The following is an 18466-nucleotide window of genomic DNA, read 5'->3' as shown; positions in this document are numbered from 1 at the left end:
TGCTTTCGTGAACAACAGAAATATTCTCTCTCTTTCTCGCCCTCTCTGTGCTAACAGCACAATCAGGCCTGCTGAAACAGGAAGCCTGGAGTGGGTTGTTCAAAAGCAACAACACTTCAAGGTACTGGTTGCTTGTCAATAATATCAGAGAAGAAAATATGGTGAAAGGGAAGTACAGTATTTTTCTGTCAGTGTCAGTGCCCTGTAGATGCTTTGTTAGACAGTATTTAGGAGTCCTGTGGACTCTGCAAATATTCCTGCTTGTTTCAGTGTTATAATTGACTAGGTATTTTTTTTTTCTGACATAAAAATTCTACTATGTATTTATCTTAACCGCATGGAGTTATTTGAGGATTACAGCAACAGTAGTCTTCCATTCACAATGAGAACAATTGTTGAGAAAATGCAGGGATTTCAGAAGAAGAAGAAGATATGCAGGAATTTTTTTTTTACAATAAATCATTAGAAATGAAAAACAGAATTTCAGACAGTATTTTAGGCAGCATTGTAATATTTATTGTGTGGCTTTTTAGAGTACAGCTGCAGATCGAAGCTGATTAACAAGATAAGATGAGCCTAGGCTGACCTGAAAGCAGTTGAATCCTTTCCCAAGTAAACTGTTACCTTTCTTTCTTCCAACAGTTTACTATTAATTATTTTCTAATAAATGCCTACCTGTTAAGCTGTCAAGTGTAGTGGTATCCAGAAGAATAAACTTATGTTAAAAGCTGTATTTTTACTCTTTAAAAGACTATACTTTTAATGATATGCAAGAATAGTAAATAATTTTATTTATTAAGAAGTAATGGCTTAGTAATCATAGTAGTCCTTTTCCATGAGATACATTCTTTTCCAATGTAAGCTGTATTTAAGTTCATCCTTAACTGAAGGAAATCAGCTATGAGGAGAGAGCGCGGTATCTGCAAACAATTGTCCAGCACCATTTAGAACCAACAACCTTTGAAGATTTTGCAGCACAGGTTTTTTCTCCAGCTCCCTACCATCATTTACCATCTGATGCCGGTAAGATTAAAAGCAAGTATTAGTTACTGGTCATTATTGAAACTTGAAATGCAATACCCTTTTGTTCTAAAAACTCTTAAAATAATGGAAAACTTGCTTGAATAAAATTCTAGTCATTGATATATAAATATTTTTCATTATATTGAATATTTGGCCTGTAAATTTGATTTATACTTTCTTTTACCTATATGCAGTTCCTCCAAAAGTCAACAATCTTCGTAAAAGCACAAGCACATTTTATCTTAGCTAATGGGCAGTGACTACTGTGTTTCATGAATCATTACTGAAGTATCTGCAATAGAAACACAAGTTGAGCAGGCACTCTCTCAACTTCAGAGGATCAAATTTTATGGCCAAGAATATTGCCTTATCAGCGCTGATTTTACAAATAAAGTTAAAATAACTGGTCTAGAGTTAGAAGTACTTAGCAGACTAAATTATTTTATAAATATTTAAAGATTATAAGAGGGTACTGCATTTTGCAATTAACTAATTTTGAAGAAATCAGTAAGAAAATAAATGACTCATGGCCTTCCTATTCTGTAATACTTTGCACTCCTTATGATTGTTTCATTTATTTTATTTTCCCTCTTTAGATCATTAAATATCAGTTCTGTTTATCTGAAGGTAAGACAAAGTGTCAACCAAAACACCCTTTGTTCTTCCCCCATTTCCTTTTTTTAAAGTTAGCAAGCACTAAGCTTGTAACTCAGTTAATAAGCAAACTTAACACTGCCCTGGTTCATACTAAACATTTCAGAAATTGTCTCTAAATTTCTTCCAGAATTATACTTACTAACCCAGGTCTGCATGAAACACTAACACTGGTTCTGGGATCAAAATAACTAATAGTAGAACCCTTGGTTGAAGTTAGTTACACCTCGTTGCATAGACCTTTTTGTTTCTCAGCATGAAAAAGTAGTACTATTGAACTGAAATGATGTCTTGTATTTTGTAATGTGTTGCATTGTTACTGGATATCTTAACTCATCAAATAGTTATTCTGTTGTGTGCCTCATACTATACTAGGCACCTGAAATACAAAGATAAGTGTTTTAATGATGTTTAAGGGAAGCAGGAAAAGAGAATACAGTACACTTGAAGTTCATCATAATAAGCCTTCAAATTCTCTTTATACTATATACATTAAATATGTTTAAATGGTGCAGTATTTTCTGGCCTAATTTGTTTGGAAAATAATTACTATAATTCTCAGTTGAGGTTTAGTTGATGAAATCAAAGCTTCCATTCCTGTCATCATTTTTATTGGCCATTATAAAAATAATTTTACAAAAAAATGTGGAGCCCTTTCAATTAATATATAAAAGACTTAGCAAAGAGAAAGTTATATTAGAAGAGGTTGAATCTTTGGAAGGAGAGATTTAAAAGTGTTAATTTAAGATTTGTTTAGTGAATTGACACCATCTAAAATTATTCAGTTTGGTGATAAGAAAGATGGCAAAAGAAGGACAGAAAAAGTAAATTAATGAACAACAACAAAACAAAAGCTAGTTAAGTATACCTAGAAATGTCACTTTTAATAATAGAGAATATCTGATAAAATATCAGACATTAAAATAGATATGGATAATACTTTTGTATTTGTTACCGTATAGGCAACCCATAAATCTCACAAATGAAAAATATTGGTAATAAGGCCACGTTCAGACTAACTTTTCCACTTAAATGTAGAAAGGCTGTCAGTTTTCATGTTGTAGTTGTTTACCAGCTGGAGTCTTTCATATTCTTTCTCTTAATGTTTTTCTTATATTTTGCATATTATCCTGCACATTTGGCCAGATGTATAATATGGGAAGTAAGTGGTATTCTCACTTTCTGAGACATTAGGTAAAGGATACAGTCAAGGTTCTTTAGTTAATTTTTTTCTTTTTCTTTTACATTTTTTTATTGAGTTATAGTCATTTTATAATGTTGTATGTATTAATTTTTTAAATTGTCTTTGCCTTTAGGGACCATTAGAAACATGCACTTGAATTTTTTAAAAGTGTCTTTACCTGTGAATAACTTTTCCAGTATTACTGAATACATTTTTATGGGTTTTTTCTGGCAGACTTTTAATAGTTATGAAAGATAAAAAGTTTTATCAGTGGTTTTCAATTCAACACAATAATATAAAAATGAAATATTTACTCCTTTATGGTAACAAAAACATTATGATATCTGAAGAATGATTTTTTCCCCCAATCATCTCAAATTTTTATTTTCTTGTCATAAGCCACCCCATACATATAGAACTCCCTTTTAAGTTTGAAGTCAAAGTGGAGAGAGAAGACATGAAATAGGACATACTTAATAGTCACGTGGAGCTGACTTACAGTTTATAAAAATTTCATAATGGAGTGAAGATTTTTAGGTTTATTTTTACTTTTTAACGTAAGGATAAAATTTATATGCATTCAAAACTGCAGTTGTGGTGGGAGGTTATAGCTCAGTGGTAGAACACATGCTTAGCATGCATGAGGTCCTGGGTTCAATCCCCAGTATCTCTGTTAAAAAAAGTTTTTTTTTAATAAAAATTTTTTTTAAAACCTGCAATTGAGAATCAACTTTAGATATCCTGTGCATACCCAATGTATATAAAATAATATTAATCAACACTAATGCAATAATTTGAAATTAAGTTTTAAAGGAATACCAGTATGATAACCATTTAAAGGATATGATCTATTCATTCTAATCAAACCTATAATATAATTCTATTCAGTGGAGTAGTGGAAAAATACTATTTTTTAAGTTTACTTAACTTGGCTCAAAATTATTTAAAACTTACTTCCTGGTTAACAGTAATGCACCAACTGTGATGACATTGAAATTCAAAAGGGAATTTTTCTAGATAATTTTTAGTATTACTTAAATAGATAATGAAAAACATTTTTGGTGTATCATAGTTGATCCATAAATTTCTTAACTGTATTTTCTCAGAATGGACTCTGTCTGTGACAGTAGACTGATACTTAAGGGAATTTATTTTTATCCCTAAGGTCATTGCGGGAGATATTGTGATGTCACAGTTTGTTGATCTTCCATAACTACATTAAAATATTATTAGATTTTTTCATGTCCTTTATTTAAAAAAAAATTACAGGAAAAAATCCTTTTATCTTTGTCAGCCGTGTGTGTGGAAAATATCAAAAGTTTTGCAGTGGCCTTCTTTTTTAACTTTTTTTATATTCATGAGCCCCTGTCCTCTTGACTCTAAACTTTAAAATAAGATTGCTCCCGTTCTTGGCTAGATTATATTGGTAGTGTAAAATCTAGATATTTTCCCATAGTGCCACAATGTCTTTTCAAATCTTTTTTTTTTAAATAAAAGAAACCCTAGAATGCCTACAACAAGAAACAGAATCATGTTTTACCAAAAGTGCACAGTAAATATTAATTATCTGTCTCAGTAAATATACACCCGTAATTTTTTCAAGTATTATATCATCTTTTTCAATATCATCAGCCATAAATATTTTTGAATGCCTATTGTGTAAGCATATCTACAATTACCTCTAACACTCTGTTGTTTTAATTGAGCTAGTAGATACCTCCCTCTGGATTTGTTTTTCTATGAATTAAGTTAGAAATTTTAGTACTTCGAAAACTAAAGGGTTGATTGGTATTTGATTCTACATATGAATATATTCGTGTGTGTGTGTGTGTGTGTACACATATACAGTTGACCCTTGCACAACATGGGTTTGAACTGCACAGGTCCACTTATACATGCAGTTTTTTCAGTAGTAAATATTACAGTACTACACAGTCTGATGTTGGTTGAATCTGTGGATGCGGAACTATGGATGTAGGGGAACCAGAGCGCCTATAGGGAGGAACTGCATGTATGGAGGCTGACCGTAAGTTAGAAGCACATTATGCAGAGGGTCGGCACCCCTAACCCCCCATGTTTGAGGGTCAGCTATATGCCACATAAATGTACATATATCTACTGATACATACCACTTTGTATAATTACCTTCAGAAAGCGTATAGGTTCCTATTTAAGTAAATATTATAAAAATTTAATAATGAGATTCAAATATTTCTATACCATCAAAATAAGAGATAATCTAGAGTGATTATGGAAACGTAGAGTAGCATCTAATCTTCCTTCACTTTAACCTCAGTTTTGCTGTTAATTCCCAAAATCTGGATTGCCACATGTAGATGGGATACTATTATGATTGTCAGACCCATGTATTTGAAGCTGAATGGAATGAATCATCAAATTTAGCCGTTAAACTTTTCTCCTTTTCCCAGGCTTTGAAATGATCTGGAAGAAGAAATTTTAGCTCTTCAGAAGATAGTTATTTTCTATATATCTTAAATGTTATTTCTAAGTGCCAGTTTCCCTCAACTTAACAAAAGCTGTAAGTTTGTTTATGATTAGGAATTTGTTTTTAAAAACATAGTATTTATTTGTCACTAGGTTAGCCTGAAATTAAAAGTAGCCAAATGTATTCTGTTTTCAGTGTTTTGAACTTTGAATTTGGCTTACATGTTGTTGACCAAGAAGCAAATAATATTAATCTTAAATAAAGTCCATTAACCTTTTGTGACATTAGTTACTGGGTTCAGTTACCACTTAAAACATTAATTCAGATGTAAAATTTTTGTAATGAAAATAATAAAATAGCGCAATTACTGAATGCCAGGCTCTGTGCTAAGTACTATACATACATTCTCTCATTGAATCTTCATGGTAGTTCCATGAGATGAGGGGGTAAAAAAGCTTACCCAGAGTAAAGCCAGAGTCTGACATCAGAGTATATGATCTTAACTATTATACTCATTTAGTCTAAATATTTTCAATCCCTTCTTGAAATTGAGAGAGGAGAGAAACTGACCAACAGTCTGTCATATTTGCAAATTAGAAGTTGTTAGAAGTTTTTATTTTGAAGGCTTTTTACTCTTCTACCCGTTGAGAAAAAAATTTTTTAATTCCCTTATTTTTTATATCATTTTAAGGTTGCCATGAGAGGACTATGGGCTTTGGAATCAGACTGATCTGGATTTAAATACAAGTTCTACCATTTGTTATCTGCATGAACTCAAATATCATTAATCTATCCTATACCCACTTTTCCCATTTGTAAGGAGATAAAATATGACAGGCTTAAACTGATATGATTTAAGTCTGCAATAATAATAATTCTTGACTATCTTAATATGAAACCTCTTGTTTGCCTATGTTTCTGTACTATTTTATTTTAAATTATGTGTTACTTCCTTTATGACATTCACTGGTTCATCCACACTAATCTTAATTATTCAACTCCTTTAACAATATTAAAGCCATAAGATTATTCGGGTAGTTTTCTATCCTTTAATATAAAATTGTATTTTAGTAGATAAATTCTTTACTTTCCCCCAAACTAAACTTTAAATTATGTTGTGTTCTCCAACTTTTAATAATTAAATTTTGTAAGTGGTCATTTGCTTCAAAAATATTTCTAGTTTCTGTCCCTTTTCTAATCCTCATCTGATCTGATTTCAAAGACTATTAATTTTTACTCATCATAGTGTTATTACACAGCTACACTTACCATGTACCTGCTGTGTGCCTGGGTCTTTGCATATGTGGTCTTTCATCCCCCACAGCTATGCAAAGTAACTTGTATTGTCTCCATTTTATAAATAAGGAAACTATCTTGGGTCAGTTTGCCCAACATCCAACATCTAATAATACGATAAACTTGTCATTTAACCTAGGTCTGTCTAACCCATGCCCACGCTCTTTTTAACATATGACACTGCCTCTTAGTTCAGTATTAATTGGAGTTGCCTTCAAAATCCCAATATTTTTAAAGGCTATATTTAGTTAATCCAGTAACTTTGGCAGTTTTAAACTGGTCATACCTGTCAGCAAGCACTGTAAACAAAGCCACAATAAATAACAATCTCTTTGTAGATCCCCAAAGTCATAGTCATCATGTTATTTGTAATAATAGTTCATTGTAATCAATGTACAATACATGAATCAATGTATTAAACCATCAAGATATACACAACAGTCTGTGTGAGTGCTGCAAGAAGATTAGTAACAGATACAGTATGCAAAATATAGGGGCCCCTGGGTGCCTTTTAAACTTCATACTTGAGGATATAGTAATAATAGAAATAAATAAATCAGTATTTTTTATGACTCAGGAGATATAAATCAGTACTTAGGGAGAATAGGATAGGAAATGAAGTGTAGGTATGACTGTACTTTTTTACATCTAAAATTGAGATCCACCATAAATTATTTACAGAGTTTGGATATGCCGAGTATATGTCACAGATACCATTTGCTAAAACATGAGGACATACTGATAGCTGTATATCACACACACTTTTAAAAAGCCTGATTTGACTCTGTTGACTAAAAGGGGGTTTTACCTTGAAGGCAGTAAGGGTGGCATCGAGGAATTGCTGTTTTTGTGGGAAATATTCTTTGAATTTGGCATACTCTAAAGCAGTGTTCTCTAATAAAACTTTCTATGATGATGGAACTGTCCAGTATGGTTGCCACTAACCACATGTGGCTGCTGAACACTTGAAATGTGTGAAATGTAGCCAGTGCACCGAGAAGCCAGATTTTTATTTAATTAAATGTTATGTGGCTGTAGCCACCACGTTGGACAGCACAGCCCTAGCGATTTCATGACTGAGTGATTAGGATGACATGCCAGCAGCACAGTCAACAGTTTAAAAGGTAGATGTTTGTAGAACTGCTCATAGGCTTTTTTTTTTCTTTTCTTTTTTCCTACTTGAACTTGTTTTGTTAGTTGGTAAGTATATTTGAATTTACAAAGCATTTGTCCATTGTGAAACCTCATCACCCTAACACATTGCATGCCCAATTATATTTCATAATAAAAACCTGATTCTCTGCTCCTCTGTTAACACCTGTAAAATTCTGCACTGTGTCTCTCATATCTGTTACCTATCTTCTCTTTTGTTTTCTCATTTCTGCGCGCTACTCCATTTCTTCATTCACAACAAAGAAAGAAATGCAGTGATAGTTCTCTTCCTCCCAAAACCTCCACTAGAAAACATTGGCCATCTCAAGGTAAACAGCCATGGGAAGGCCTCTCATGGTTGGCTGGGAATAATACGCATCACCAGAAAAGCATGAGCTACTGCTCTTCACCGCCCTTCTGCCATCCATCTGCAGTGCTTCCCTCAAAAGGGCCATGGATTCACATTCTCCTCTAGGTTTTCCAGTCTGAGTCCAGTATGAACCAGTTCAGAGCCTCAGGAAGAGTAAAGGTGAACAGAAATAAATTTCCTTCTCCTTGTATTTTGAAGGCCAACTTCATTTCAATTAGAAAAGAATGTTGGAGAAGTTACTTTGAAAAGGAGGACAATTTACCTGGATTGGGAGTAGTGGTAAAATATTTTTTCCTTGACAATGTATGTTTGTTCTTAAGTATAATTATAATATTTGGCCTTAAAAAACACTTTGAAGAGTTCTACAGAGATACATTCTTAATTTCCTAAAACATCTCACTAGGAAGTTTACCCCTTACTGAACAGTGTTGTGTTTCCTTATAAATATCCATAACTTCAGTTTAGACACAAATATTTTATTATATGGAAATAGTAGTATAAGTATGCCCAAGCCCAAGGTGTCAGTGAGGTGCTACAGTGGCTATTATGCCAAAAGTTTTCCTGCAGAGTAAGGAGCTATATATAAGTGTAAGCCTATAACTTATATGATGTGTGTGTTTGTTTTTGACACACATAAAGATAATTTTCATATACATAAACCCAAGAAAATCTGGATTAAAGTGCCTTAAAATTTTTTAAATTTTGTTACTGTGTTATATTTGCAGACTTTTTGTTGTTTTGAAGGGTTTTTATTTTTAATGTAACTTCTTATTCATTCATGAAATATTTAACAGCCTGCAGTGTGCAAAGTTCTGTAGTACTTTTGTATATTAGAAAATTGTAACTCAGAAATAAAGTACAGTGGTGAAGGGCTACTTTGTAAATGACATGAAGAATTTTCCAATTTGAACTTGTTTTGCTGCTTTAAAAATTTTTGTATCTGCTAATTCTACTGGTTAGTTCCCTACTTGCTATGACTGGATAGTATAACTGCAAAGGTTTAAGAAAACAAAAGCATTGCTTATGACTGAGACATCAGTTTGTCTTTTTTGACTGACTTTCAGATCAGAGTTCTTGTCCTCCTCCTTTTCCCAGGAATTTATCTTACTCCTCCTTCAAAGCATATTTAAATAACTAGCATATATAATGGTCTCATGCTGCTAAGTTCCTTTTTGGAAAAATTTGGTGCAATTTTTTTTCAAGTTTGGGCAATGAAGGCCCTTTTCTTGATTATACCCTGTATCCTGCTTCTTAAGCCTTTTCGTGCATGCTAATGGTGCTTTGGATCCCTGTCTCAAAAGATTTTGCTTCCCATTGCTTTTTCCAGGGAGCTCTCTGGTTGGTTCTGGCTCTGGAAATAGTGATTGGTGCTTTCTTGCTAATATGATGACATGAGCCACCAAATCACTGGGTTTTAAATAAAATATTAGTAGACTGTTAAACAAGCAAGTTTTGGACTTGCTGTTTCCTCTCAAAGGGCCTCATTAAGGATTGGGATCCATGCTGCAGATCGGTAGCAGAAGGTTATTATGGGACAAGAGGTTGGATGACTTGTACTCATGCTCCTGCTGTTTCCCACAGGCTCCTACCCAGAGATTCTACCCAGTGAAACTCCCACAGCAACGCAGGTAGACGGGGCTGACCTGGCCTCTCCAATGTCTCCTCGAACTAGCAAAAGCCGCATGTCCATGAAGCTGCGTCGTTCCTCTGGCTCAGCCAATAAATCCTAAGGAGACAGCAGCCCAGCAGTGATCAGCAGTAGCCATCTTAGCATGAACACGGTGTTAACCCTTTTAGGCTTCATGTTTGCCATAACATGCATGTTCTTTCCTGAACATTTATTTTAGAAAACACTGGATTTAAATAATTTGTAACTTAATATTTTAGATTTGGGTTGTTTATTTGGTTGGTTTTTTTCCCCCAACACTCCAAGCTGCCATATGGGGGGGAGGGTGGAGTTTTATTCTGCACCCTTCACTTTCCCTAGATAATTATGTCTAAGTAGTTTTAATTTCTTAATTAACTTTGAGCCAAAATATAATTGGACAGATAGTCTTATTATTTTATTTATCATGCCCCATTGCAACTTTATGGCTCAGTAAATATATAACTTTTTAATACATGTACATCTTTCAATTTAAGCATTTGTAAAGTTATAGCAAAAGTTGCAGATCTGTTAATACACAGGGTGTGTATGGATTATTTAAGTTATGAAAATAAGACACTTAAAAATAAGTGGTCTTTGAGCATCTCAAATTCCAGCTGAAATAATTTTAGCATTAACTTTTTCTTCCCAAAGCAATGTGTCATTTCTTAACTGTGCAGGTGATACCATGATATATCCAATAACCAGAAAGTTCACTGTGCTGAACTTTGATTCGTGTTTAGCTTCCAAATATTTTTCTAATGTTTTGCTTTTTAAATGGTATCACTGTTAAATGCCATTTCTACTTTTGAGATTGTGGCCCTTTATTATTGGCTACTTGATCCTGGTGTATCTGTTCTTTCTTAAGTACCAAAAAGGGAGAAACTGCAGGAGAGAAAAAACAAAAGGAAAAAACTTCTGATACAAATATGTTGCTTAAATTATGTACGTTATTTTAAAAGAAAAGGGAACATGACCCAGGAGTCTAAAATTAATCTAATATTGTTAATACTGAACTTGCAGGTGCAGGTTGGTATACATTCCACCCTTCCAAAGTATTTTCCTACAGTAGATAAGCTGCTCACATTTGCTCACATTTTGTTTTGAATGGGCATCTTCTAAGGAAATGTAGCATGACATTGGTACTAACTGCATGTGTAAATACATCATAGCGGCAAACTATAAAATATAAATTATGTATCATCATTCATGTAGTATCTACAAATTTGTAACAGTGGAAAAAAGATGGTATTTAATAATACAATAAAAATATTCTTATCATTTCCTGTCCATGAGTGTTGATTTGTCTATATTTCTTTTGTCTTCTGTTTTTCTTACATATATTTTCCAGACTTAGTAAGCAGGGCTGTATTTAATGGAGAGGTATAAAGCATAAACCTAGAGTATCTTAGCTAATCATGAAAAATGAATTTTAATTCCCTTCTTAGGATACACTCCAATTTATTCCTCAGAGAACCTACCACAGTCATTGAAAACACAGGAAAGTTTATGCCATCATAAGGGCTGGCCAGGAACTTCACCCAATGTCCTTGATTAAAGCATCGATTTAGCTCAGCCTCCTTCTTTGATTTCTTTAATTTTACTTTGTTTTGTAATATATATTCAGGAACAAAACTTTTTACAGACAGTTTCTAAAGCAAGCTTTCAGAGTTCCTGTGCACTTAAGTTTTGGGTTTTCTTATAAGTAAAAACAAATTCCTATAAAACTGTGTAGAAAATAAACAAATTCCCATGAAAGCTTACGTAGAGGTCATAAACAAATGGATAGAGAGAATCCCTGGGAACAAGATTAAACAATATAGACAGCTTCCCACAACCAAAGTGAAGAACTGCAGAAAGGAAAATTAAAGTACACATTTCTATAGTGCTTTCATTTTTGAAAAATGAACAGCTAATGGATTGATAGGTAACAAAATGGAGTGAAAATACCAACTTGAAAATAGTGAATTTAATTAACACAGATAACATGATTTATATTCATCTGGATAACACTCTTCACCTAGCTTTTTTTAAAAGTATTTAAAGTGTATTTTCTGTTGAGATTTTTGGGTGGGAAAGTATCTTTAATATCTAAAAGAACAGTACATATTCTCTGCCTTTTGGAGCTCATTCTGTGCAGCCATATTTCAAAAGAAGTTTTCCCATTGAATTTCTGCACCATTACATTCATTTACAAAATAAATTTCTCCTGTCTGTATTCCATCTAAATGGGTCAGTGAGATTAAAAAGTAGGATACTGGCTTTGGGGAGACAAGAAATGTGGCTTTCAAAAATAGGCTGTGTTCAATGGGATTCTTAAGACAAACACAGAACACAACAGAGCACCGGCTATGTACATTTATTTGGTGGTAAGCATCTTACATATATGGGCTTATCTGTCAAGAAGTACTCAGCCAGTGTCCCAGACGCTGGCTATTAGGGCATAGGTACAGAATGTACACTGAATATGCTTACAGAAAGAAATTCAAAAACCAGTTGCTGCTGAAAAGAAAACACTGAATATTGAATGAATTGCCCTTCAGTTCCATAGTGGATTAAAAGTATTAACATCTTTAAGCTGAACGTAGTATCGTATATAATACACATTATGAGATTTACAACAGAAGAATTAAACAATTCGGATGAAACTACTAAAACAGTCAAACTTAAGGACATGCATTTATATTCTCCAAAATGTATTAAAGGTTTTAAGTATCTCTTCCTGAATACTGCTCACAGAATAGCTAAAAGTGAAAATTTGGGGGGAGTGTCAACTCCTTCCAGTAAAGAGGTGCTATTCCTCACCTCCAAACACTAACTGAAGATTGGACTATTACTTGTAATTGAGAAAACGAAAGTTTCCAGGGCGATTCCCCACATCCCCCAAAAGCCCCAACATCCTCTTACATTTCCTGCCCACAGACACAAGTCTTGTATTTCCGCCCCCACCCCTGTGTAAGTTTGGCACCAATCACATAACTTTTAATTCACAGAATATACAATGCAAGATATCTGACCCTACTGAGACAGAGACTACATAGGCGCCTGCGATGGCAAGAGAAAAAAAGATTAAGGACTACCACTTTGGGTAGCTAGAATCCTTTGTAGACACTGAGACATGCACGCATTCACTGCGACTTTCCATAGGAATTACAAGTCATATAGTATTCGTTAGGATCTCCAGAGTTTGGTGGGGGTGGAGGGGGACGAGGGGTGGAATCCTATTTTCGCGGGGAAAGTGAGAAGGATTTAAAGCTGACGGTTCTTGATCGAGAAAGTTTATACCACATACATACCTGCTCTACAGAGAGATTTTACATTTCGCTGTCCGCTCCTCTGGCGGAATATTGACTACTGGGAGTTTTAGGAGAGAAAATGAAGGAAAGAGGGTCAACTTGAAAGTTGAAAAAAAATCCCCACAGAGATTCCCATGATCTCTTTCCTCCAAGGCCAGCCTCACAATCTTCCTCGGCTCTTGGCCCTCAACAACCCGGCCGCAGTGGCATCTGCAGCAGCAGTACCTGCCGACTTTCTGAGGGGTGGCACTTATTGATGTGCCGGGTTAGCCCCGGGGAGCTAAAAAAAGTGGACGGGCAGTGCTTGCAAGAGAAAATTTGCTGAGCACTCGCGTCGGATGCCCCGCCTGGGCTCTGTGCTTCAGGGGGCGCCCCGGCCAGAGCGGGCAGGAGCAGCTCCTCGCGGACCGCATGCCACAGCCGGTGCTTGTCCCTGATGTCTGCCGACGGGAAGTGCGCCCCGCACAGCGGGCAAGCGAAGGCGAGTGGGGCGCCGCGTTCGGCGCCAAAGCCCGGGGCCAGTGTGCCGGCCGAGCCCGCCTCGTGAGTGCCCAGGTGCTTGCGTAGATAGGCTTGGCGACGGAACTTTTTGTGGCAATATGGGCACACGAAGATCTCGGGGCCCCCAACACCACTGGCACTGCCCGGCCCAGGCACCCGGCGCCCCAATACCCCCTCCGCATAAGGGACTTGAGGCAGCGGTGGGTCGGGGTGGGACAACACCTGGAGGCCTTGATGCCGGGCACTGTCCTGGTGCTGCTCCGCTCCGGAGCTGTCCCCGGCCTGCAAGTGCTGATCCGCAGTTCGCTCTGCCCGGCTGTTCTCTTTCCCCTCGGCCAGATAAGATGCAACAGCCCCAGAATCCTGGGAGGACGAGGCCGACGAAGGCAGCAGCTTCCCGTCGGCTGAGGAGACTGTGGCGGCATTTGCCGCTGCAGGACGGGGTTTGTGCCAGCGGCGATGTGAGGCGAGGTTCGCAGGGCAGCTGAAGACCTTGTCGCACTCAGGGCAGCGGTACTCGACGCGTACGATGCGGGAGCAGCGGTGTTGAGCTAGAGCGAAGGGGTCTGCGTACTGCTCCTTGCACAGCTGGCAGATGAATTCCCCCAACGGTGTGCGGCTGCCCCCAAGGCCCTGGGACGGGGCTCCGGGCTCCTCCTCCTTGATCTTCAGGCCGAGGACAGGGGACGTGGTGACTTCATCGGCGAAGCTCAACTTCCTCATGGCCTTTGGCTTCTTCACTACTGCGGCAGAGGGTCCAGACGCGCAGCCGGGAGGTGCCTTGGCGCGGCGCTCGCCGCCGGTGGCCCGCTTCAGGCCGTGTAGGTTGGCCGAGAGGGGTGCAGGGTCTGGATGGAGCGCGGGCTCCGGGAAAGGTGCCCGGAGCGGCAGCAAGAACTGCTCCCCCGAGGTCGGTGCGGCTGCTGGCGCCACCGAGCAGGAGAAAGCGGCCACGGCGGCGGCTCCCCCGGGAAAGGACTCAGCAGAGACGGGCGAGCTGAGACAGCGCTCAAGGAACGCCCGGCGTAGCTCCGCGCCGGCTGGCTTCGTGGGGCTGGGGCTGGGCCCGGGACCCTCCCTGCCATCCGCCCTCCACCCCGCGCCTTTCCGCCCGCCCGCCCCTGGGCTCACCCTAGCTGCCTGACAGGACGACCCCGACAGTTCGTGGGCCACCTCCTCCTCCGGGGCGGGGGATGCCGGCTGCTCGGCACTGGGCTGGGGGGCACTGGAAGCCTCCTCGGGGAAGGGTGGCGCCCTGTGGGGCCCCAGCAAGGGGAAGACCCGCTCGGCTAGGCGCACTCGGTACGAGCCGCTTGTCCGTTTAGTTCGCTTTACCAGGAAGCCCCTAGGCATGGTGGAGTCGGAGCGGTCGGGGGCAAGGAGTAACGGGGGCGCCGCGGGGGCTGAGAGCGGGAGAGCACCGCAGCTATCCGAGCTTCGCCACGGCGGTCATGCGTCCGCCGCCTTTATAGCTGAGACGCGGGCCGGGGGACAGCCAGGTCGCCTTTGGGCCGGACTCGCCAATCAGGAGTGGGAGCGGGTACGGGGGCGGGGCTTTCGCGGGGCTGGGCTCGCAGGGGTCCCTGAGGCGGGCGGCGGCGCGGGCGGCTCCCCGGCCTGGACCCCGCGGCCGGCTTAGAGGCTGCCCGCAGCAGCCTCCCCACGCTGCCTGCCGGGCGAAGGCTCAAGAAGGTAAGGTCCGGAGTGTGAGGAAGCTCCGCACTGCCCGCCTCAGCCGCCTCCGGGAGGCCGTCTGGGGAGCCTGGCTAAGAGGCCACCTCAAAGCGCCCCCCTTGCGGGCGGGACCCTGCTGCCCAGCCCCGTGGGAGCCTGGTGGAAAAGCCCCCGCCCTGCAGCAGCAGAGCCTAGAGGAAGGGCGACGGGGCAGCGGGTGCCGGGGAGCCGGCCGGTTGGGTGTCAGCCGGGGAACGGGTTAACCTCCTCTGCCCGTATCGAGCTGATGAGAAGCTGCGACAGAGCGGCAGGGCGGCTAAATCCACCGCTCTGTGCCTACACTTGACGGCGGGAGCACGTCTGCCATCCAGTATCGATCGAGACTGCGCGCGTCTGTGATACTATGAGAATTCATCTGGGAAGAAGGGCTCTCAGTGCGGGAGATCGTGCGTGCTGGCAAGCCTCTGGAGCTCAGGACGCCAGCAGGTTTCTGGGCCCTGGTCCTCGGGGCTTATAAATGCTTCCTCCCCGATGGGAATAGGAGTGGGGAGAGGGAAATCGGATCTAATTTTCGACTGTCCTCACATAAAGTGGTTTCTCTGTTCACACCTTCCACTTGTACTACCCAGAGACATGACAGTGCCTAACTGACCTGTTTAGCATGGAGTAGATTGAGTGAGAAATACTGGTGGAATCAGGATTGCATCTGCTTCCCCTTGTATAAGTGATACTTTGCAAAAGGTATGCTATGGACCCTTAAAACCCCAATACGTTTTCATCCAGCACTGTTTTAAGCACGAGAAGAGATTTGAAAGTTTGTAATACTAGCTGAACTATGAAATAATTACGAAATACATGGCAGATGTACGATAAAATGCCCCAAATCCATAATTTAGAAAAGTACACTCTGAGAATAGGAACGGGGAAAAACGGTGTGTTCAAGCCTCCTTCCTGAACCGGACTGGAGAAACAGACTGAGCGATGTGTTTTCAAAATAGACTACAGCATAACAGATCTAGTCATCAATAACATATATCGTCTTCCTTCTAGCGAATCAAGTATCTTTACACAGAGAGCATTATTTATGGGAAAATTTGAAGGTAACTAAATATTTGTTAATCATTGACTGTATTTTAAGTATTCTACTTAAGTAATCTCTAATCTTTTCAAACAAAACAGATATTATTACTCTCCTTTTTTGATAAGGGGATTGAGCCACAAAGAAGTTACTAAACTGACAGAAGTCTCCCAGAGCCCAGATTCGAACCAAGCTCTGGCTAATTCCAAAGCTCAGACTTTCCACTACCCCAGTGGCTTTAAACAATTTTTTCCTGATCCCATCCCACAATAAGAAATACATTTTATAGTACACACATGTAACTGAAACAGAAGTTTCACAAATAATACTTCCCCTTAACTAGGTACAATGCATTTTTGTATTTTTCTATTCAATTCTATTTTCTCTTTTTTTTTAATACTGATCATAGCAAACAAATTTATTTCCTAACTCACTAATGGATTAGGATGCACAGTTTGAAAAACACCATCATTATGATGTCTCCTATTAAATAGCATGAAATCAAACAAAAATAAATAAACCTGACACTTCATAATCCAAACTACTATTCTGAATCACTCCTTAAATATTTGAGTCCTTTAGTAGTGTAAACTTAGTTTCCCAAACGGATAATTTCTGCCACTTCTAACTCAACTCCCTCTCAATTCTTCTCCTTTCCTTTTTCTCCTAATGACCCAGATATATTGTGTGGTATGGAAAATCTGATGTAAGAACTTTAAGACAGCTCCTTCTCCAGTAGGGCTTTTTCCTGGGTGCATAGTAGTCTAAGAATTGCTCTCAACCAACTGACCCAGCCTTTGTGCTTGCAATTATACACACAAAAGAATTGAAAACAGGAACTGAATCTTGTACTTGTACATACTTGTACACCAGTGTTCATTGCAGCATTATCCACAGTAGCCCAAAGAAGGAAACAACCCAGTGCACACCAACAGATAAACGTATAAACAAAACGTGGTATATGCAAATGACAGACTATTATTTATCATAAAAAGAAGTGAAGTACTGCTATACTAAACATGGGTGGATCTCAAAAACACTGAAAATCTTGAAACACTCTAAGTGAAATGAGCCAGGCACAATAAGAAATATACTAGAAGATTCCCCTTAATGAAATAACTTGAATAGGCAAATTCATAGAAATAGAAAGCAGATTATTATCGGTTGTTAGAGACTTAGGGACTGGAAACTTACAGCTTAAAGGTTATAGAATTTCTTTCTAGAGTGATGGAAAAAGTTTTGTTAATCAATAGCGCTGACAAATGGACAACATTGTTAATGCAATTAATAACACTGAATTGCACACTTAAAAGTTGTACACATGGACATTTTTGTGATCTATATTTTACTGCAGTAAAAATTTTTACACACACACCAAGAAAGAGTGGAAGGCAAAATCGTGGCATATCAGACTGAAAAGAATGTCAAGGACTAGGTCATATTATTTGGGCCTTATTACACAGGACAGGGAGCCAATTAAAGTTTTAAAAATGAGAGAGTGATATTTGCTTTTGAAATTGCATACGGGAAAACATCTTTGGCTAAACTTTCTGCCAGAGAGAGAAAAGGAAACACAGATATGCAAGCCTCCTCCCCGCAGTCCTTCCCCTTTCTGAGTGCAGGCTTTTTCTAGGAAAAATAATAGTAACAATAATAATGGAAACTTAAGAAGTCAAAAGAGCAGTTATAATGTGAAAATACTTAATGAAGTGATTGGCATAGAGCTGATATTCAATAAATACTTTTTGAATGAATGGTGCTGGTTATTAGATGGAGAGCAAGTGTGTCCATCCATCTATCCAAGCATCCTTCCAACCATCCTGGCTTCCAGACATCCTGGCTTCCATCTGTACATCTATTCAATCAAATCAAGTAATTGCTGTGTGTTCTTTCTGTTACAATTCAGAAACACAGCGTTCAAGCAGTATCTTTATTTTCAGGAAAACAAATTTGTGTAGGAGAGGGCCTGGCCTGCACAGAGCTGGTTTTATTTCCAACAATCATTTTACAGAAAATTACCCTGAAATCTCTGGTTGCCCCAAAAGACATTGTGACATACCTCCCCAACCCCCCGTTGCCAAAGGGTTTGCTCCCAGGCTGCCCTCCTACCAGCTCTGCCTGTGCGAAGAAGTGCAGACCCTTTGGGCA

The 18466-nt window shown here is 39.1% G+C and overlaps 2 protein-coding genes across 5 annotated transcripts in view; one reads left to right on the top strand and one right to left on the bottom strand.

Annotated features, from left to right (window-relative positions):
* RALGAPA1 (Ral GTPase activating protein catalytic subunit alpha 1) overlaps positions 1-11050 on the top strand; it is a 212859-nt gene extending 201809 nt beyond the window's left edge. For 2 of the 4 annotated variants that reach the window (XM_031678941.2, XM_031678946.2), the window contains exons 39-41: positions 899-1023; positions 1620-1650; positions 9706-11050. In XM_031678941.2, coding sequence (XP_031534801.1) covers positions 899-1023; positions 1620-1627 — 133 coding nt within the window. In that variant the 3' untranslated portion in view covers positions 1628-1650; positions 9706-11050. The remainder of the gene's footprint in view (positions 1-898; positions 1024-1619; positions 1651-9705) is intronic. The other 2 variants (XM_072962928.1, XM_006212752.4) reach the window with 1 other exon arrangement.
* A 2201-nt stretch (positions 11051-13251) lies between these two features.
* Positions 13252-14919, bottom strand: INSM2 (INSM transcriptional repressor 2). The gene has a single exon (XM_006212755.3). It carries the CDS (start codon positions 14917-14919, stop codon positions 13252-13254), a length of 1668 nt encoding a protein of 555 aa, XP_006212817.1.
* Between the last annotated feature and the right edge of the window lie 3547 nt (positions 14920-18466).

The sequence above is a fragment of the Vicugna pacos genome, chromosome 6 (assembly GCF_048564905.1).
Source record: "Vicugna pacos chromosome 6, VicPac4, whole genome shotgun sequence".
In the NCBI taxonomy this organism is placed as follows: domain Eukaryota; kingdom Metazoa; phylum Chordata; class Mammalia; order Artiodactyla; family Camelidae; genus Vicugna; species Vicugna pacos.
The sequence above is the reverse complement of the archived record's forward strand: the minus strand, read 5'-3'. Positions and strand labels throughout refer to the sequence as shown.